At 37.4% G+C, this 22,013-nt stretch overlaps 1 protein-coding gene across 1 annotated transcript in view; it reads left to right on the top strand.

The window, feature by feature from the left end:
- The first annotated feature begins 257 nt into the window (after nt 1–257).
- Nucleotides 258–22,013, top strand: part of LOC103524237 (TBC1 domain family member 30-like) — a 46,224-nt gene continuing 24,468 nt past the window's right edge. The window contains exons 1-2 of the mRNA XM_026833339.1: nt 258–1,141; nt 1,681–1,845. Coding sequence (XP_026689140.1) covers nt 301–1,141; nt 1,681–1,845 — 1,006 coding nt within the window. The 5' untranslated portion in view covers nt 258–300. The remainder of the gene's footprint in view (nt 1,142–1,680; nt 1,846–22,013) is intronic.

Raw genomic sequence — 22,013 nt, 5'->3', positions numbered from 1 at the left:
TAGTTGTATGTATACGTAGTTATCTTAGGTTGAATGACTGAAAACCACGGGCTATAGGTACGACATTATGTGGGACATTTTCTGACGGATCACTCGTGTTAAGCAACGTCGAGCATGGTTGATATTTGGAGAACGTCCATCGATTATATGTTTTATAACATATGTGCCCATAGAGAAAGTTGAGAAGGAACAAATTTATATTCCTGCCTGTCCGCCATCTATGTCTCTTTTTCATCCTGTCCCTTCATTGTGGAATTCAGGAGTGACAAATCGGACTTGGACTAAAATAAAAGCAGGAAAATGGTGAAGAAAAACGGACAAGTATTAACCAACGGGTCAGCCAAAAATACAATCCTCTTCCCCAACCCGGTGTTCGGCAACCTGGTTATATCTCGCCAAAACCAGGCTGTGTACAAACTGTCCAGCTGTCCTGCAACTAATGTCACGCAGTCCTTCCAGAATGAGAAAAACATCAAGCCGAAACTGCCGTCCACAAGGATAACAGTCACTGAGAGGAAGGATAACAAAGATATCGTGAGAAAACTAGAGAAGATAGCAAACACTGTGCAGAAAAACGAAGCATTGAAAGCGAATATGAAGGACGAAAAGGCGAAGAAAGCGCTTGAGAAGCATTCCATCGAGTGTTTCAATAGTAACTTCAACGCGATTCTGTACGAAATCATCCGCGCCAAGGCTGAGGAACGACTGATTAAAAAAGTGGACGAGCAGAAGAGTGACGGTAGCCGATATGAACTTTATGAAATAGACCTGGATGGGAGTCATCTGAAAGAGACCAACACAGACGATAGCAGATATCCTGACGATAGATCAGTCTCCAGTGGTACCATCCGGAGAGGGGAAGCTACTCCGAGAAGCCAATGCTCAACGCAGTCCTTCGAGTGGAATTACGAGACAGTCGAGTATGAGAGTGGACATGGGAATCAGCACCGGAAAGTGTCCGAGCTTGTGGACAAGTTACTCTATGAAATCTACGGTAACAATGACACCAATGTGGACATTAGAAGACGGAGCTCGGAGTGTTTGACCAGGAGTTCTCGTACATCGGGAAATAATACAGACTCCTCAGGAAATGTGTTTGGTGAAAACTATGAATACAGGAAGAGTGTTCTCGGAAGCAAAAGTAAGTAAAAGATGATTTTCTTCATAACTAGGTCACTAGACAAGTAGAACTTATTTAAGCTTTGTAATCAATCATAGTCTCATCCTCTCCAGGGATGTTCTAAATTTTCATTTTAAAAGGAAAAGAAGATAGGGAATAAATAATCAACCCAGGGTCATTAAACCTTGTCCCTATGCCATCTTAATTTATTGAAGAGAGGACAAAAAGCCTAGGTAATCACAAGCAACAAAAGCTCATACTTTCTATTCTCACAGATAAATAACCTGAGCCCATATTTTCTAAAAAAAAAAAAAAAAAAAAATCAGTTTCATTTTAACTGGTGCGTTTCCACTCGCTCAGCATTTGTTTGAAAATTCTGTCTGAATGGCCCATCTTTTCTAAAAAAAAAAAAAAAAAAAAATCAGTTTCATTTTAACTGGTGCGTTTCCACTCGCTCAGCATTTGTTTGAAAATTCTGTCTGAATGGTATGCTGTGTCGTTTTGACAACCCAGTACTGGGACAATCCGTCAATGAATTTTATTTCTCTCTCTCTTCTCAGGCAATAACGAGCTACGGGTTCTACTCGGCTCTCTGAAGAACGAGATCCACCAGGAGGGGAATCGTCTGGTTCGACAGCTGAAGAGGAGAGAAACGTTGATAGCTCGCCAGGAAGCTGACAGCAATATGGTGACCGCTCTGCTCCAAGCTCACTCTGAAAAACGCAGTAAGTACAAGTTATGAGGTTAGTTGGGGGTGACTTATGCTTAGAATAGAGTGGAGAGGAGAGCAAAGAGCATAAACCTTTTTGCCCTCTGTTCTATGCGGTTTAAAGTCGTCGCTTCCCTTTACAGCATGGCTCAGAATCAGAAGTCTCGGGAACACCTTGTAACTTTTGAACGGCTTGGAATTTTGAAGTTCTGTTTTTGGTAGAGATAGGACGGGCCCATATGGATTTGATGGTGATGTCAAATACCAAGTTACAAGGGGTTCGCTAGGACTTTTGAGCCATGCTGTATAGTCAATTCCCTCTACCTGCTCGATGCGTTATGCGCTCCTCTCCACTTTGTTTTGAGCATTGATATTATTTGGAAACTGAATCACGCATATACATTATAGATAATTTATTTTAAAAAGTAAAAGAAAGAACACACTGTCAGTGATAGTCAGGCTCAAAACAGAGCACGGCTCGTATAGATAGGCTAATACCTACTCTACTATGAAGTTCTCAAACATAAATAGGTACAGGGTCGGCCAAAAGTCGGTGCGTGCAATTCTTTGGTAATTATTGAACGGCTTAGCACATTTCCATGTGCTATTTTAAATGTAGATACTAATTAATAATTATCTTTAACTGCTTCTTTCAAGTATTTTTGGTATTATCCAGTGGGTCAATTTCTTTAAGTAATCATACATACCTAGTTCCAATTTCATTTTTTGGAATTCAGTAAAAAAATTACGCGTGGAAGTTGAGATATCTTTTGTCTAAGGACTAAGGACATTTTTGAAACTCCCTGAAAAAACTTCTGAGGAAGCAGAACGTTTAAAAAAGCTCAATTCTCCCTTCCGAGTTTTTAATCCCGCTCTAAGCTGGAAGTTATTGTAGAAAGCGAAGAGGAACTCGAACATAAATAGGTACAGGGTCGGTCAAAAGTAAGACCGGTGCAGTGTGTACAACGCTTTGGTAATTATTCAAGGGATTAACACATTTCCATGTGTATGTTTCCCACATTTCCATGTACGTATCTTATTTTCTGTTCTTTCAACTGCTTCTTTCTTTCAGTGGGTCAAATTCTTTAGGTAATTATGTACCTAGTTCCAATTTTATTTCTTGGGAGTTGAACACAAAAATTGAACACATGAGACGACCTCTTTTTGTCGGAGGTCATTTTTGAAGCTCCCTGAAAAAACTACTGAGGAAACAGAAGGTTTAAAAAAGCTCAATTCTCCCTTCCGACTTTTTAACTCGCTCTAAGCTGTGGAAGTTATTAGGAAGAACTCATTTCTTTAGCTCCCTGTAAATATTCACACAATTTATCAAGTCGCACTCATGCGCGATGGAAGAAAGGAAATTCATACAGAATATTTTCCCCTTCGTATTTTGTGTTTTTTTAAGGAAAACACCGTGTAGTTTCACTGTGGAAAGCTCTGCTATCTTGTTTATAATGTTGATATTCTGATTCAAACGCCTTCGGTAGTTCTTTCAATTGATTCACGATCTTATTTAAAAGGCAAAAAAATTGACCCGATTACATTACTTTCCTTCCTATAGGATAAGGAAAGTAAAAAGTGAGAAGTATTTAGTGCTGTGAAAAAATAGTCTGTGCTTTTCAATAATCCAACTTGGTGAACGTAGTAAAAAAATTGAATTTTTTTCGAACAAAATTTTCATTTGGATTTTTTTTGTCACGCGCTCTCTAATCCCCCTGCTATTTTTCGCTGAATATTTTTTGTTTCTGGTGGATCGTAGATATTTTAATGTGATTAACGCGTGTAGGTGATCAGTGCTGGTTGGTGAGGTCCTCAGAGGTGGAGATCGAAGGATCGAGCTATAGGAAGACACCATACACTAAAAGCTTAATCTGAGACTTAGGTGTAGGGGCTAAACAGCCCTAAAGGATGGGTTAAGCTTCTACGAATTTATATAATACATGTTTAAAAATAAATAAAATTGATTTAATGTTAAAAAAAAAGAAGACACGGAGGTTCTGCAGAAGAAATAAGGATATTCTTGTAGAAATAACTGAAATACACACAGAATATACCCTGTACTGCAAGAATGAGGCTGAAAAGTCCCTTTACTCCCGCAGTTTAGACGAGGTCTTGTGTATTTGGTACAGAATACGTGTAAATTTTATAACAAAAAACTTACTTAAAATTAAAAAAAAAGGGGGGGGATACAAAATAAAATACCTTAAGTTGGACAGTGCCTACATAATGCTGGAAGACTCTGTTTCCCTTTAATAATAACGTTTCAGACAGGATTGAACTGTGAACTCAATTGTATTTTGTACTTTCATATACAGAATATGAATATTACAGTTCATTTTAATCCTAGGAGATAGATACCGTCTTTGAGATACAGTAATTTCCAGTACCTAAGAAAGGGGACATCCTAGGAGAAATACACATAGTGGGAGACACCTCCTTTATTCACGTTTCAGACAGGATTGAACTGTGAACTCATAACTCAATTGTATTTTGAACTTTCATTTAGAGAATTAGAGTTAATTTTAATCCTAGGAGAGAGGTACCGTCTTCAAGATACAGTATTAATTTTGAGAAACCTTTATAGGTACCTAGCAGTAATCTGAGCAATGTTATTGAGAGATCAAAGGAGACAGAACTTAATTTAAGATGCGTAGGTAGCTATAATTCTTCTACCTACCTCTATCTCCTGTCGTTCTCTATTTTCTCCTCCCTCTTCTCTGTCTGTCTTCAGAGTTGTTTCAAGTAGGTAAGTATAATCTACTTACCTACCAACTTGAGACAACTTAGATAGAGAAGGGGAAGAACAAGGAGGAAGGAAATTATTTGAAATATCTATTTATGAAAAATCCGAGTGATTATATTTATTGGGAGTTGTAGGAGCAGGTTGGAAGTTTCATTTAATGATCCATCCTTTGAATCATGTCTCACAGTTAAGCGATTTATGTTTGATAACGTTGAGTTGATACGTTGATAGGTAAACATTTGGTAGACAAGTCAGATTTTAACACCCTGTACAAGTTTTCTAGTTAACCCAGTAGGAACAGTAAACTGCAATGAGGTTGATAGCTTATTTTCAGTATTTTTCAGTATTGAGTTCCATTTATATTTGCTCAGATGTTTCGGAGATGATTCTCAACTGAACACGTTTCTGCGGTTCATTATTCAGATTATTATTATTATTCCATGTTAATCTGGATAGGTACCAGCACAAACTGTACTGAAATTGTCACTAACATTGCAAATCATTTGCATAACAGCGTGCACAATAATTAACTATTCATATTCATATGCAGAATCAGCATTGATTTATACCCTGGGTATGTTCAAATTTTCACCTAAAGACTCATGGATAAATAATCAAAAAAAGGGGGCAGTACTGAATAAAATACCTTAAGTTGGACAGTGATGCCTACATAATGCTGGAGGACTCTGTTCCCCTTTAATAATAACGTTTCAGACAGGATTGAACTGTGAACTAAATTGTATTTTGTACTTTCATATACATTATATTACAGTTCATTTTAATCCTAGGAGATATGTAGATACCGTCTTTGAGATACAGTAATTTCCAGTACCTAAGAAAGGGGGCATCCTAGGAGAAATACACATAGTGGGAGACACCTCCTTTATTCACGTTTCAGACAGGATTGAACTCATAACTCAATTGTATTTTGAACTTTCATACAGAGTATAACAGAGTTCATTTTAATCTCTAGGAGAAATACAGAGAGGTACCGTCTTTGAGATACAGTATTTAGGAACAGTAAACTGCAATGAGGTTGATAGCTTATTTTCAGTATTTTTCAGTATTGAGTTCCATTTATATTTGCTCAGATGTTTCGGGGATGATTCTCAACTGAACACGTTTCATTATTCAGATTATTATTATTATTATTCCATGTTAATCTGGATAGGTACCAGCACAAACTGTACTGAAATTGTCACTAACATTGCAATCATTTGCATAACAGCGTGCACAATAATTAACTATTCATATGCAGAATCAGCATTGATTTATACCCTGGGTATATATTCAAATTTTCACCTAAAGACTCATGGATAAATAATCAATACCTATGTAATTGAAATGGAACAAATTATTTCACAAATAGTCATTTTGATTTCGTTGAAATTCTCATCATGTCCAAATTCGCAGAAATGTCCCGAATAAAAAAATTAGTTATCCGTTGAAAATTTTCCGAATCCCTAAAAATACACGCTCCGAAATTCTACACATAGAGATAGATAACAGCTGCTGTACTATTTGTCATGACATAAAATACAAACTAGACATTTAGACATGTGTTCGTACAAGCAAGCTAGTACCTACTGCTGGTGGATATGCTATGCTCTTGTACATTAGCATGATTATACGGTGGTAGGTATCATTACCCGTATATCTATGTATTCAGACTAGGGGGGAAATGCCCTCTTCATTCTGACAGTTAAACCTGTTCAACGTAGTGTTTCTTTAGAATATGAATATTACAGTTCATTTTAATCCTAGGAGATAGATACCGTCTTTGAGATACAGTAATTTCCAGTACCTAAGAAAGGGGACATCCTAGGAGAAATACACATAGTGGGAGACACCTCCTTTATTCACGTTTCAGACAGGATTGAACTGTGAACTCAATTGTATTTTGTACTTTCATATACAGAATATGAATATTACAGTTCATTTTAATCCTAGGAGATAGATACCGTCTTTGAGATACAGTAATTTCCAGTACCTAAGAAAGGGGACATCCTAGGAGAAATACACATAGTGGGAGACACCTCCTTTATTCACGTTTCAGACAGGATTGAACTGTGAACTCAATTGTATTTTGTACTTTCATATACAGAATATGAATATTACAGTTCATTTTAATCCTAGGAGATAGATACCGTCTTTGAGATACAGTAATTTCCAGTACCTAAGAAAGGGGACATCCTAGGAGAAATACACATAGTGGGAGACACCTCCTTTATTCACGTTTCAGACAGGATTGAACTGTGAACTCAATTGTATTTTGTACTTTCATATACAGAATATGAATATTACAGTTCATTTTAATCCTAGGAGATAGATACCGTCTTTGAGATACAGTAATTTCCAGTACCTAAGAAAGGGGACATCCTAGGAGAAATACACATAGTGGGAGACACCTCCTTTATTCACGTTTCAGACAGGATTGAACTGTGAACTCAATTGTATTTTGTACTTTCATATACAGAATATGAATATTACAGTTCATTTTAATCCTAGGAGATAGATACCGTCTTTGAGATACAGTAATTTCCAGTACCTAAGAAAGGGGACATCCTAGGAGAAATACACATAGTGGGAGACACCTCCTTTATTCACGTTTCAGACAGGATTGAACTGTGAACTCATAACTCAATTGTATTTTGAACTTTCATTTAGAGAATTAGAGTTAATTTTAATCCTAGGAGAGAGGTACCGTCTTCAAGATACAGTATTAATTTTGAGAAACCTTTATAGGTACCTAGCAGTAATCTGAGCAATGTTATTGAGAGATCAAAGGAGACAGAACTTAATTTAAGATGCGTAGGTAGCTATAATTCTTCTACCTACCTCTATCTCCTGTCGTTCTCTATTTTCTCCTCCCTCTTCTCTGTCTGTCTTCAGAGTTGTTTCAAGTAGGTAAGTATAATCTACTTACCTACCAACTTGAGACAACTTAGATAGAGAAGGGGGAGGACCAGGGGGAGTCAATGCAATTTCACGTCTTGGTTCACAAGAGGTATCTTCATTTCACAAACCTAACTCAATTACATCTGAAACTCTCAAGTTTAGTATTAATCTTCTAGGTAAGACGTAAGTACCTACCTAAGTATCTTCATAAAGTACCTACATCTTAAATCTTCATTCTTCTCTGTCTGTCTTCAGAGTTGTTTCAAGTAGGTAAGTATAATCTACTTACCTACCAACTTGAGACAACTTAGATAGAGAAGGGGGAGGACCAGGGGGAGTCAATGCAATTTCACGTCTTGGTTCACAAGAGGTATCTTCATTTCACAAACCTAACTCAATTACATCTGAAACTCTCAAGTTTAGTATTAATCTTCTAGGTAAGACGTAAGTACCTACCTAAGTATCTTCATAAAGTACCTACATCTTAAATCTTCATTTCACCTCAAAACAAGGAAACAGGAGTATCATATCAATTTTTCTTAAGTGCTTTCCGTCTCTTGGTAATCTTGCTGGGTACTCGTACCTTGTTCTCATAAATTTTCAGTTCGTTTTATCCCTTTTCCTGAAGGGTCTTTTGATAAAAGCAAAGTAGCTATGTACTTACCTATAGTTGTATGTATACGTAGTTATCTTAGGTTGAATGACTGAAAATCACGGGCTATAGGTACGACATTATGTGGGACATTTTCTGACGGATCACTCGTGTTAAGCAACGTCGAGCATGGTTGATATTTGGAGAACGTCCATCGATTATATGTTTTATCACATATGTGTCCATAGAGAAAGTTGAGAAGGAACAAATTTATATTCCTGCCTGTCCGCCATCTATCTCTCTTTTTCATCCTTTGTTTGAATAAAATTGCACGCCCACGTCCTTTTATCCAGCCATTTCAAAGGCATTTTTTTCTGATAGTAATTTGAGTATTTGAGGCCACTTCTCTCTTTCTTTCTCTCGCTTTCGTCCCGTCTACCTTCTTCTTCTCTCTCTCTTCCTGTCTTCCTCTCTCTTCCTCACATTTTCTTCTCTCTTTCTCTCTCTTCCTCTTCCCCATCTCCTTCGTCTGCCTCTCTCTCTCTTGCTTTCGTCGCACTTAGCTTCCTCCTCTCTCCATCTCCTCCTTGTCTACCCCTCTCTCTCTCTCTTCCTCACATTTTCTTTTCTCTCTCTCTCTCTCTCTCTCTCTTTCTCTTCCTCCATCTCCTTCGTCTGCCTCTCTCTCTCTCTCTCTCTCTCTCTCTCTCTCTCTCTCTCTTGCTTTCGTCGCACTTAGCTTCCTCCTCTCTCCATCTCCTCCTTGTCTACCCCTCTCTCTCTCTCTTCCTCACATTTTCTTTTCTCTCTCTCTCCTCCTTGTCTCCCCCCCCCCCTCTCTCTCTCTCTCTCTCTCTCTCTCTTGCTTTCGTCGCACTTAGCTTCCTCCTCTCTCCATCTCCTCCTTGTCTACCCCCCCTCTCTCTCTCTCTCTTCCATCTCTCTCTCGCCTTCTTTATCTGTCTCTTCTCTTTTTCTCATTTTTTCAGTCAAGTGAACAATAAAATTGTCGGCGTAATAATTCAATCAATATTAAGGTCAGGAAGCGTGAGATTCCATTAGATAATTCATTGTCATTATTTTCATCCTTGGAGTCATATTTTTGAAAATATTATTACATCAATTCAACCAGGTTTGAAGCTCGAGGTTCATTTTGTACGTTTTTAATCGTTTTGTATGCTTTGAAATGAGCATATCATCTTTCGTTATGTTGTGTTAAATGCTTGTATGTTACCATTGTCACAGGTTCTGTTTTTGTCATATCATAAGTAGACGAAGGGCGAAGAATTTCGATAGGTGACTCTAATGACCTAATGAGTATCCTTATATCTATTCTAGAGTAGTGAGAACAAAAACCAAGCTGCCAACTAAATCCTCTTGAGTTACATGATTATTATACATATACATATATCTGTTATTAGTACATCTTTCCATCTATGTATCTACTAAACAAAAGTTTCAACACAAATGGAAAAGATTCTTTGAATTGGTTCCTAAAAAAAAAAGACAAAAATATATAAATAAAAAAAAAAATCCAAAATCAGTAAAGTTTCCTACCACGTAGTATTCTGCGGGTACTCGTTCAATGGAGAATGTAAAACAGTTTGGCAACTGTCCAATATCAGAAACATCGTTTTGTTACTGGCAAAAGCTTAGAATCTAAAGTTCACAGTTCATTATATCTTATATCGATGGAATTTGGGGCAAACGTTTCCCCCAATGGTGACTAGTGATGAGCCGAGAACTGCCTTCGTTATCTTGATAGGTACTAGCACTATTCAAGATCCCAGTTCTTAGTTGTCCTTATGGGACACGGGATTGGATTTCTGAAAATTAGGAACAGTACAGGAGCCTATCAGAAAATTACTCAGATTCTTGATACGTAATGTTGTTGTTTAACTTTCTCAGTTATTGTTACCCCCTTCATACGTTTTGTTTAACTTTGTCCCTTTAACTTTAGTCACTGCAGCACTGTTATCCCTATTGCCAGGGTACAAGATATGGTAACTTAGGGATTAAAAGAGGGGATCAACTACATAGGCACGACTTAATGATACTCGTTATTTTAAAAGATTTAGGTATTGATAATAATAGGAAATGAAAAAGCCGTAAAAAGAATTTTTACCTCAGGAATTACACTATGTACTTTTTATTGGAAACCGTCATTGTCACTTTTACATTGTGACTGATTGTTTTGATTTTAAATGAACTGAAATTAATTTAACCCCAACATTTCGTGATGAGTTCTCTATTCAACTCTCTGAAAGGCCTTCCTGGAGCTGCTTCTATTTTTGGTAAGTGTTCAATTTCAGTAATAAATTTCTTAATTAAAATACAGAAAATAGTACAACTTTTTAGTTATTTTACCAATAATCAATGGTGGAAGTTACAAAATAAATATCAAGATTTAAATTATTGTTGGATGTGTCAAATTACAAAATAAATATCAAGATTTGAACACTTGGTGGATGTGTCAAAGTTACAAAATAAATATCAAGATTTGAACTCTTGGTGGATGTGTCAAAGTTACAAAATAAAAAATATCAAGATTTGAACACTTGGTGGATGTGTCAATGTTACAAAATAAATATCAAGATTTGAACACTTGGTGCATGTGTCAAAGTTACAAAATAAATATCAAGATTTGAACACTTGGTGGATGTGTCAAAGTTACAAAATATCAAGATTGTAACTTTTGGTGGAGATGTCAAAATTACAAAATAAATATCAAGATTTGAACACTTGGTGAAGATGTCAAAATTACAAAATAAATTTCCAGATTTGAACACTTTGTGAAATGGTGGATATGACAAAGTTACTTTCACAGTTCAAGACGAAGGTGAAGTCAGAGAAAAATGAATAACAAGATTTTGAAAAGACTTCGTACTCTTCGTAGACATACTAAAGGTATGTACTTATATCACAGGAAGAGGTTCATATAAAGTTTTCAAGATACTACTTCACCATGCACTTTACACGAGCTAAGAGTATCATAGAAGGAAACATTAAATCACATTCAATCACATTGTAGCCTTCTAGTACGTATCTGTAGGGAGAAAGGAAACCCTAACTTAAACCCTCTGCTAGACCCCAAAAGCCCTGTACCCTTCTACCTTCTCACGTTACTAAACGAGGTAAAGACAAGTCGCTAGGGGTCCTGTGGGGTCTGAACCTTTCCACCAAAGTGAATTATAAAGGGAACTAAACTGATGAGCTTTTTTCCTTCGCAAAGGCGTGGGAAGGAAAACTTTCTACATTTTTCCCAAGTGGCGACTTTTGTAGCCAACCTAAAGCTTTCGTTCTAATTTTCTTTTCATTAGTGCTTTCTCCCTTTTAAGCTCCATCTCTCCCTGCCTCCCAATCCTTACTATCCATTTACCATTACCCTTTATTTTGTTCTCCTTCGTCCCTCCTTTTCCATCTCTTTGACCCGAGTCCCTATCCAGTTTTCTCATCAGTAAAGTCTTGTTTGTTTTCTCTTTTCCTACCGTTTCCAACCATGTGTTTCAGTTTCCATTATTTATTTACATTTCCATCGTCATTCGTCTTTGTGCGCTCTTTCTCATTTTCTTTTTTAATACAAGATAATCTGTATTTGAAGATAATCGAGAAGAGCAGAGAGGTAGGGACATCCATTATTCACGTTGTTTTCCTTTTTGGGGTAAAATTTTAAAATTAAAAAAAAAAAAAAAAAAAAAAAATCAACAAGTACCTACATATAAAAAAATAATGAATAGAGAGCCGCACAAGATAGCCACGTTATGGCCACCCCTGCATATTATCTAGGTTCGTAGCTCTAGTCAGCACTAGATATGATGCCCTCAAAGGCATGCAGGTATTGAAAATTTCCCCCTTTTCTCAGAAGCTCGAACTTTTGAAAATTCCGGTGTGAGGGAAATATTCAAGTGAAAAAGAGGAAAATTTTTTAAGAGGATCTGTTTATTTTATTTGAAAAAGATAACGCTCTTCTCCCTCTTCCTTTCGCTTTCTCCCTCCTTCCCTCTCTCTCTCTCTCTCCCTATTCCTTTCTCTCTCTCCCTCCCCCCTCTTCCTTTCTCTCTCTCCCTTGAAAACGTTTACCTATTCTTTCACGATGAAAATAAGTAAACGTAGAATCCTGATGAAAATGTGAAAGGAAAGAACTTAAGGAAAGTAATAAGGTTATCAGGTTTATACCTCTTTATAAATTTTATACAATGATCACGATCTTGCAAATGTGCAATATAATGCCGTTCCTGTTCATTTTTATGGTAATAGGTAGGTATAATAATGGAGCAGTTGCAAATGGGTAAAAATTATTAATAAATGGTCGATTCCTACCTATGTAAAAAGTTGTGAAAAATCCAAATCTAAGGTCAAAACTCCGAAATAATAACTGTAAAAGGTCGACGCAAAAGCTTAGAATCTAAAGTTCACAGTTCATTATATCTTATATCGATGGAATTTGGGGCAAACGTTTCCCCCAATGGTGACTAGTGATGAGCCGAGAACTGCCTTCGTTATCTTGATAGGTACTAGCACTATTCAAGATCCCAGTTCTTAGTTGTCCTTATGGGACACGGGATTGGATTTCTGAAAAAGTGCCTGTCTTGCGCATATGCGAGACACTGCGAGAAAACTTGGCGTGGGGGTTAACACAAGCAAAAAGGCCTTGGCGGTCAAAGTGATAAGTACTGAGGAGAGTAATTGAAGCAAAATTAGAAAATGGAAAGTAGAGAAAAATAGAGGAGGGAAAGGGAGGAGAGGGGTGGGTTAGGTGATTGAGACGTTACTTACCTATATGGAGGGAATTGACAGAGGGAACTGTAACTGCTAAGGTCTTATCGTCCCGAAACCTAAGAGAGAAGAAGACAGGATAGGATAAAGCCAGCCGTTCCGAAAACAAACATCCGTTCAGGATAAAATCCGCCCCAGGCGGGAATCAAACTAGCGGCCTAGCGCTTACAAGGCAGATGCGCTATCAACCAAGCTAAATAGGCTGGCACAGTTTGTGAAACACTCATAGTTTGTGTATCTGTACACGTATTTACATACAATCGACATGACAACCGTAACTCCTCTGCAACGTACAAACAACGGGTCAAAGTGAACGAAAATCCTTTGAAATTTTGCACTGTTTTTTTTTTTTTTTAGAGAAGAACAACGTCTCAGAAAGTCTCCCACCTTTCTTTCTTCCTCTTTCCCTCTCGTCATTCTATTCTCCTGTTTCTTATAGGTTTTCATTTTATTTTCATTCAATTTCTTTCTGTTCTTTATTTGAAACATTTCCCGTTCGGTACCTGAATGTCTCAGACTTTTGGGGGAGATGTTCCGATCACTGAAGTTAAGTAACGTTGCGCGTGGTTGGTATCGCGTGTTGCTGGCTTTTCCCGACCCCTCTCAGGGTAGGTGAGGTTAAGTGAGGAGGCAGGTAGCTTGTCGTCGAGTACAACAAAAGGCTAAGGCTGTGGTATGGTAGAGAATAAATACAAGCTCGTTGGCCATTATGAAAAATCATATAAAAATGGTTTCATATGCGATAAAAGAAAACCCGCAAAGGCATGTCGTCGAGTACAACAAAAGGCTAAGGCTGTGGTATGGTAGAGAATAAATACAAGCTCGTTGGCCATTATGAAAAATCATATAAAAAATGGTTTCATATGCGATAAAAGAAAACCCACAAAGGCCATGGGAGAAACTTTACAGAGAAGAGGAAAACGTAGGAAATGTAGGAAAGTACATCGAACTCTCATTTTTTAGGAAGAGGTTATGTTCCATATGGTCTGTTCAACAGGTCGGATAATTTGGAAATCGAGTTTAGAAGAAAAATGAGAACTTTTATTCTCAAGGATCCGTAATGTTGAATCATTTCGGGTAAATTTAGAATGGTAATGGATTAAATGAAAACCACACATGTACATTTTCGCTGTTTTTGCTTGGTTTCCCTTTTCATCCATGGGGGTTTCGGATTACAACCTTCAGTTTTCGAACTAAATGAGAGAAAAATGCAGACAGGCATCTACATTTACAGCAGAACCTCGATTATTTCAACTAATTGGGACCGGGGGTAGTTGAAAAGGTTGAAATGATCACTTTCTATGATCTTTTCCCCGTAAGATAGGAATATCCTTTGAAAGATAGAAAAAACAATGGATTTTGGAGTTGAAATAATCGAGGTTCTACTGTACTTCATATCCATCTACCTAGATCAGGGGTTCTTAACCTTTTAGAATTGGCGGACCACTGTTGATAAACCAAAAATCTCGCGGACCACTTGAGATTATGTATGTATTTGCAATCAATTGTACATTGTACACGCTATGTGACAATGGGTATGTATTAGAGGACCTATATCTACCTGTAGGAAAAGAGATAGAAAATGAGAAAAATTAACATTATCATTATTATTATTTTTTTTTGTTTGTTGAGAAAAACAATTTTCTTATTGTATAAAATTAAGAAACAAACAAATAATTTGGAAATCGAGTTTAGAAGAAAAATGAGAACTTTTATTCTCAAGGATCCGTAATGTTGAACCATTTCGGGTAAATTTGGAATGGTAATGGATTAGATGAAAACCACACATGTACATTTTCGCTGTTTTTGCTTGGTTTCCCTTTTCGTCCATGGGGGTTTCAGATTACAACCTTCAGTTTTCGAACTAAATGAGAGACGAAAATGCAGACAGGCATCTACATTTACAGCAGAACCTCGATTATTTCAACTAATTGGGACCGGGGGTAGTTGAAAAGGTTGAAATGATCACTTTCTATGATCTTTTCCCCGTAAGATAGGAATATCCTTTGAAAGATAGAAAAAACAATGGATTTTGGAGTTGAAATAATCGAGGTTCTACTGTACTTCATATCCATCTACCTAGATCAGGGGTTCTTAACCTTTTAGAATTGGCGGACCACTGTTGATAAACCAAAAATCTCGCGGACCACTTGAGATTATGTATGTATTTGCAATCAATTGTACATTGTACACGCTATGTGACAATGGGTATGTATTAGAGGACCTATATCTACCTGTAGGAAAAGAGATAGAAAATGAGAAAAATTAACATTATCATTATTATTATTTTTTTTTGTTTGTTGAGAAAAACAATTTTCTTATTGTATAAAATTAAGAAACAAACAAAAAAAAAACAAAATTTTAAATAATTTGCTAAGAGAAAAAAAAGGTTCGTTCAGTGGCCATCTAATACGGAGTATGTCAGACCAACTCCTTACTCACCTCTCGCGGACCACCTGAAACCTTCTCGCGGACCACTAGTGGTCCACGGACCATAGGTTAAGAATGGCTGACCTAGATAGATTTTAGGTAACAGGGAACTGCCTTGAAATTTTTACATGAAACTTGAAACTTTTATGACTTAATACCAAGTAAATGACCTTTCAAAACGTCTTGTTCTTTTTGAAATAAAAATAAACGGACAACTTGGACAGGTACCTACTCACTAAGCTTCTTTCTCTCCCAAATTCTCCTGAAGGATCTAAAGGCGTTCTCTTCCAGCTAACCCGATATATCTGGCTATCTAAAGGTTGAAATGATCACTTTCTATGATCTTTTCCCCGTAAGATAGGAATATCCTTTGAAAGATAAAAACAATGGATTTTGGAGTTGAAATAATCGAGGTTCTACTGTACTTCATATCCATCTACCTAGAATACCTAGATAGATTTTAGGTAACAGGGAACTGCCTTGAAGGCTATCCCAATGAAGTGTCAGTAGAAGTGTGAGGCTCTTGAGTTTCCCCGAATTCAATAAAATACTATAGGAGAGAGAGCTTTGGGAGGGAAAACGTGTTTTGAGGAGATAAGTATAATGAAATAATGTAAAAGAAAGATAAAATTTTATTATGGGTACATCATCTTTTCTTCTCTCGTCTTGTTCAAGAGTAACGTCTTTTCCTATTATTGCTAGGTACCTACGTATTTTTTTCGTTTATCGGGTGATTTTCAAGTTGAAAGTATCATTTGAATAAATTGAAATTTACAAATGATTATTCATGCTTCAGATGCTTCTACTGCAACAAACAGAGCAAATCGTCTTAAAATAAGTACCTTCCTACATAAATTTTGCACCTTCGCAAATTCCGTACTTTTAAGTAGGATCCGTCCTTCCGTACCTACCTATCTACATTTATACTTCTGAATTTCTTTTCGATAATAGGGAGTATTTTTAGTCGCACCTTCTCATTAGGAAAGAACTTGGTCTGAAAATAAATAGAATGGGATATTTTGAGCTTTATTGATAAAGTTAGAAAAGTCGTCCCTTACTATAGAAACACCTCGTTGAATTTAATGATTTGATTTGAACTCGAACCACCAGCCTCCGAAGGGTCGAAGTTCAACGCGTTAACAGCGTTAACTACTACACCACTGAGGTTGGTAGCTTTAATAATTAATATACCTTACTAGCGGGATACCCGCGAGCTTTGCATCGCTCAGTTTTCGGCCAAAAATTTCGAATTTCTTGAATAACTTGCGAACGGCTGGCTTTAGGAAATTTTAAGCCTATAACCACCGCCATAAAAATACATATGAACCTGTGTACAAAATTTCAAGTTTCTACGACTTACCGTTTAGACGGCAACCTCTTACAGACAAACAAACAGAAAACCTTTCTTATTAATAAGATAGAGTATTTACGTATTCAAATATAGTAAAGGAGCTGTTGCAAAAATTCTCCCCCTGCTTGGAGGTAACTAAAAGGAAACGGAGGTTAGAGCCCTAAGGTACAAAGATACGATACAAATATTACCCTGGTTGGGTGGAAGAGCTCATTTCTGAGAATCCTGCCACGTAAAATAAAACCAGAAGGAAAAAAAAAAGATTTCTTGGTATGTTCTCTATATATTCTTTTTGACATTTTCTTTTCCCCAGTGTCGTAGCATGTTTGTAATTCAGTACTTCACCAGAGTCTTCATTGGTCAAAGGGAATCCGATTCTCGAAACCGTCCCTAAACGAGTCACCTAGGACAAGGACAGGAAAGAGTATCGTACCAATAGCGATGGGACATACGGGCAAAATAGGGGCTCAGGAGGTCCCAGAGCCGCAATCCCAGAAAGCCGATTCGGGGTGAGCCACGCCACAGGCGAATTTTTGAAAATATTGGTCTGAAATCCAATTTTATCTAGTGTAAGAGGCCCTGATAACTTTGGGGGGGCTTAAGCCCCCCAAGCCCCCCCCTATCGCCGCCTATGAGTACAAAATGGGAAAAAGGCTTTTCTAAGTGGGTAGATTCGTATATGCCAGTGGGCGATGAAAGAATAGCTAATGGTTGCGAAAGAAAGAACCCAAGAGAAAAGTAACGAGCTTTATTTCTTTATTGGGAAGCTATCGAAAATCCTGTTAGGCCAAAAGTAAAAGGATACGAGTACCTTTCTTCACGTTTTACCCTTCTAAAAGCTAAAAGCGTAAAGACCTTTTCTGTCTCCACTGTTTACCATTCATACAAATACCTATAAGTTACCTTCTAATGGTAAAAAAGTAAAAATAATAATAATAATAAATGAAGTAAAGTATGTAGTATGTACTGTAAGTAACTACTAACATGCTTAACTCAATACATGAAAATCCCACTCCGAGGCTTAGGTGTAGGGGCGAACAGCCCTGGAGGTTGGGTTCTACGAACTACGAACATAGATAGAGGGGGGAAAAGATCGTTTGCAAAGGTCGTTCCTCGAATGATAAATACTAAACACACCGATTTGCTATAGGACATTTTCTGTCCCCTCATTTGCTATCCAACTATCCCCTAACCAAACAAAAGTTAGCAGGGGGCTACCCACACATTCTGCGAACTTATACGTATTAGGTAGGGAGAAACATTTTATTCAAAAATATATTCAAATAACGTGGCTGCCAGTCTTTGGCTGGTTGCAGATCACAGCATGACAATCATTCTGTTAGAAATCTGTATAAACCCACATAAAACCACCCACGCTAATTGCGTATTCTGTTTCCGAATCCAACCCTGATTTTCAGTATTTCATTTCAGCAAATAGAAAATTGATCCCCCGAGTCTTCGCTCTAACAAAGCGAGATTTGACTTGGATAAATGATCATTTTATTCCGTTTCTATTTTATCTGAAGCTTGTCTAAAAATAAACGTCCATTTACACGCGTCTGAAAGTCTGAAGGCTGGACGTTGCCATATTATGGTATGTTAAAAGAATAGAAAAGGGCTTATTTATGCAGCTCGAAAAAGATTGAAAAGTCCCCTTACTAGAGCAGTAGGCTATTAGCATTTTTTTTTTTTTTTTTTTTTTTTAAAGATGGGTGTTCCCCCGGAGCGTATGCCGTGACGTCAAAGTTCACGATTTACCGGTATTTTTTAAATCGATTTATCTCGGGATCTAGAAGTCGTAGAAGAAAAAGAAAAATTCCGTTGGTCCTCATTTTTCCTGCTCTATGACTTTGAAACATCACCCAAGTAAGCGCAACTGTTCTATTTGCATCTCATTTCTATCACACTTTATTCAGAACATGTAGACACTTTTATCGCTAATAGAATAATAATCGGTAATCGGCTTTTGACTGGAACGTAACCAAAACAGCAAGGTAACCCATTGAATATCCAAAACAGTAAGGTAAACCTTTGAATACCCAAAACATATTCTATCACCTTAAGGGTTCGGTGATTTTTTATTTTTTAGGTATTCAAAGGGGTTACCTTAATTAAGGTAACGTTAGGTAACGTTTCACGTTGTGACAATTTTAAGCTATTAAGGCAGATTTTTCCAAATCGAACTCTAAATTCAAAATCCATGTGTCTATTATAAATTTATCTTTGTAAAAAAAAAAAAAAAAAAAAAAGAAACTCTAAATTAAAAAACAATGTGTTTTTTATAAATTTTTTTTTAAAAAAAAAAAAAAAAAAAAAAAAATGTAAGGAGCCACCTTTAAAGACAGGTCATACAAGTATTTTATTTTCCAAGGGGAAGAAAAAAGTTATTAAATTTCTCAATGAAATGAAAGGTGTGCAATATTGTGCATTGGTTTGGTTAAAGGAGAATTTTCTAATAAAAAGAAAGAAGAAAGGAAAAAGAACATTATATGAAGAAAAAGAAAAGGGAGCGAGATAGGAGTTTAAAGGAGAGAGAGAGAAAATATGAGGAGGAGGGAGAGAGAAAAGAGAAGGAGGGAGTTCGAGGAAAAGAACAAGCTGGGCCCGTCCCTCCGGGAATTTTTCAGCCCGTAGTTTATTCGATCGTGGTTAAGGAAAATCAGTACTCAAGTACCTACCTAATTTGTTTAATATTTAGTTTATTATTCTTGATTTGATTTTTTGATTTTACTTTCATATAATGATTTAAAATCAAGATTAGAGCCCGTCCTTGATTCCCAATATAATGTTTAAGTCACCCATCCATTTATTGGCCTTCCTCGGCGTAGCTTAACATAGGTAACGCTAAAACCGGTCTTAAATTATCGACTGAAGTGTTATCTAAAACTTTCTCGCTTTGAGTTCTAAAACCGGTCTTAAATTAACGACTGAAGTGTTATCTAAAACGTTCTCGCTTTGAGTTCATAGGTTGTCGCGACAAATTTCAAGATCAGAGCTCATTTGTGTGAGAAAATGTGAAAAAAATCCCCCAAAAACCATTTCTTCTGTTTTTTTGGCTTTTTGGTTCCCTGGATTGTACACCACCATTTTCGTGTTCCTGGTAAAAAGACCTTTAATTTGATATATAGGTCGACCAGGTTTGGATAAGTCCTTCTATGGGAACAGACAGACACACACACAGACGACAATACAATAGCCCGTCCCTATACCTTTTTTTATTACTATCGTAAGAAGGACGGGCTAAAAAGAGAGAAGCAGGGAGTTTGAGGGAAAGAAAAAAGAGAGGAGAAGGAAGGATGATGGAGGGAAAGAAAAAAGAGAGAAGGAGGTATAAACCCTATCCAGTTTACTTTCTGATAGCTCCAAGGTAAGATTAATCCTAAATATATACAGCCCCTTGTGTAACTGACTCACTCATACTAATTCTAACCTACTTCTAGATGAGCTAGGAAGATGCGGTTTTCACCATTGGATTCCTTATTTTTTGTAGGTACTGGGAAAAATCGGAAAATCCCGAAATTCCAAACCGTTCCCGAGATATTGACGTTTTTTAGTCCCCCCATAAGAAATACACAGGGAACAAGGTTTGAGGCCAGCAAAACTTCTCCTACGTTTAATGTTTTCTTTCGATTTTAGTTTTCAGTTTTCATTTCTTCCAGACAAGACTCAGGGACGATATTAGTTTTCAGGGGCGAAGCCAAGGGAGCGCGAAGCGCGACCCCACTCTTATTGAGCATGATCCACAATGTCAGAATAAAGGATCTTGGTCCTTATACCTACCACTCGTACTGCCGTACAGGTACAGCAACACACTTTGCTTTTTCTTCGTTTTCATTTCAAGTGAAAACTTTCCTCCCGTCATTTCCCCACATCATGGCATTTTCAGAGCGACTAATGCCCTCGGGAAAATTGGGAAGTTCATTCATGAGAGCAATTTTAATGAAGGAGATGGGCAAATTGTCAGGAGGGCAACAAACAGGGATGATTGCTCTTTATTTTCAATTTTCCTGATCAAATATTTGACTTGAAAATTAAGATGGATGATATTCTTTTCTGAAGAGACAGACCCCGAAAAACGTAAGTCACCGGTGAAACACACCATCAGTGAAATTTTCAATTTGATTATTCCCTGAAAATTCCCCAGTACATACCTACATACCAGTACAAAATAATACCAGTACATGCCTACATTACATCCCTCTATGCAATGATATCCCTATGTACGTAGCATCCAATAGCCATAAGTTAGGTAGGTAGATAGGTGCCTACTCTAGTCTTAGTCTCCAAGCAAAATCGACTTGTATAGATATTTATTGTGTAGACTCACATTAGCTATAAGAACCTATAGGTACTATATAATATATGATTGAATGATGCTTTTTTGAGTATTATTTTACCCTAACTTTTACCATATCTCTAACCGTTTAGTCGGTATAGCTCAACTAGGGAGAAGAAGAAGAAAAGGGGGAGAGAATGGTAAGGGATTGAGGAGAAAAGCTAAGAGGAGGATTGAGGGATAATAGAGAATAAGGAGGGAGGAAGAAGAAGTGGAGAGGACAAAAGGAAGGAGCAACTAGGGAGAAGAAGAAGAAGGAAAAAAGGGGAGGGAGAAAAGCAAAGAGGAGGAGGGATAATGGAGAAAAAGGAGGGAGGCATTGATGGCCCAGAAGAAGGAGAAAAGCCAAGAGGAGGAGGAGAGAGAAGGTAGTAAAAGGAGAAGGAAAGAGAAAAGCCAAGAAGAGGAGGGAGGAATGATGGAGAGATGAGAAAAAAGAGAGAGGAATTGCGGGAGAAAAAGGCAAGAGGAGAAGAAAAGCGAAATGTTTGATGTTTTAGGGACATCAGGAAGGAAATGGGAGGGAACATCTACGTGGGACTATTGACTGTTGATATTAAGGAGCGCGGTAGCGCTCCGCCCCGTCAAGTCAAGAAAGTTTGACCGCGCTACTAGAGATATTATACGCGACAGGGAAAGTAGCCGTTTTCAGGTAGTTGTAGACAGACAACTACAAATGATGGAAGAAAACGGATTGCGTGTGTGTGTTGGGGCATGAAAGTAGACCAAGTTGAAAAAAAATGTCATCAAAATCGGTTAAGTTTAGCCGGAGATATTTGACTTTGAAAAACGTCAAATTTTTCATCATTTTCTGCTGCTGCTGCCGCTTCCGCTTCCGCTTCTTCTTTGACGTTGACCGCTCTACAGCCTAAACCACTGCACCGATTTTGATGGTTGATGGCTCATTTTTTTTCTCGTGAGTGGTAGGTGTGCCTTTCCATATTTTCAAGGCCCCCAAAGGGCCCCTTCAGCCTTAAATTTGATAAAAGACTGATTTTTAGGGGAAAAATTCTAAATTATCGCTCGAGTTGATTAATAAGGAAGTTTTGTACTATGTA

The sequence above is a fragment of the Diaphorina citri genome, unplaced genomic scaffold (genome assembly GCF_000475195.1).
Source record: "Diaphorina citri unplaced genomic scaffold, Diaci psyllid genome assembly version 1.1 scaffold89, whole genome shotgun sequence".
Lineage (NCBI taxonomy): Eukaryota > Metazoa > Arthropoda > Insecta > Hemiptera > Psyllidae > Diaphorina > Diaphorina citri.
The sequence above is the reverse complement of the archived record's forward strand: the minus strand, read 5'-3'. Positions and strand labels throughout refer to the sequence as shown.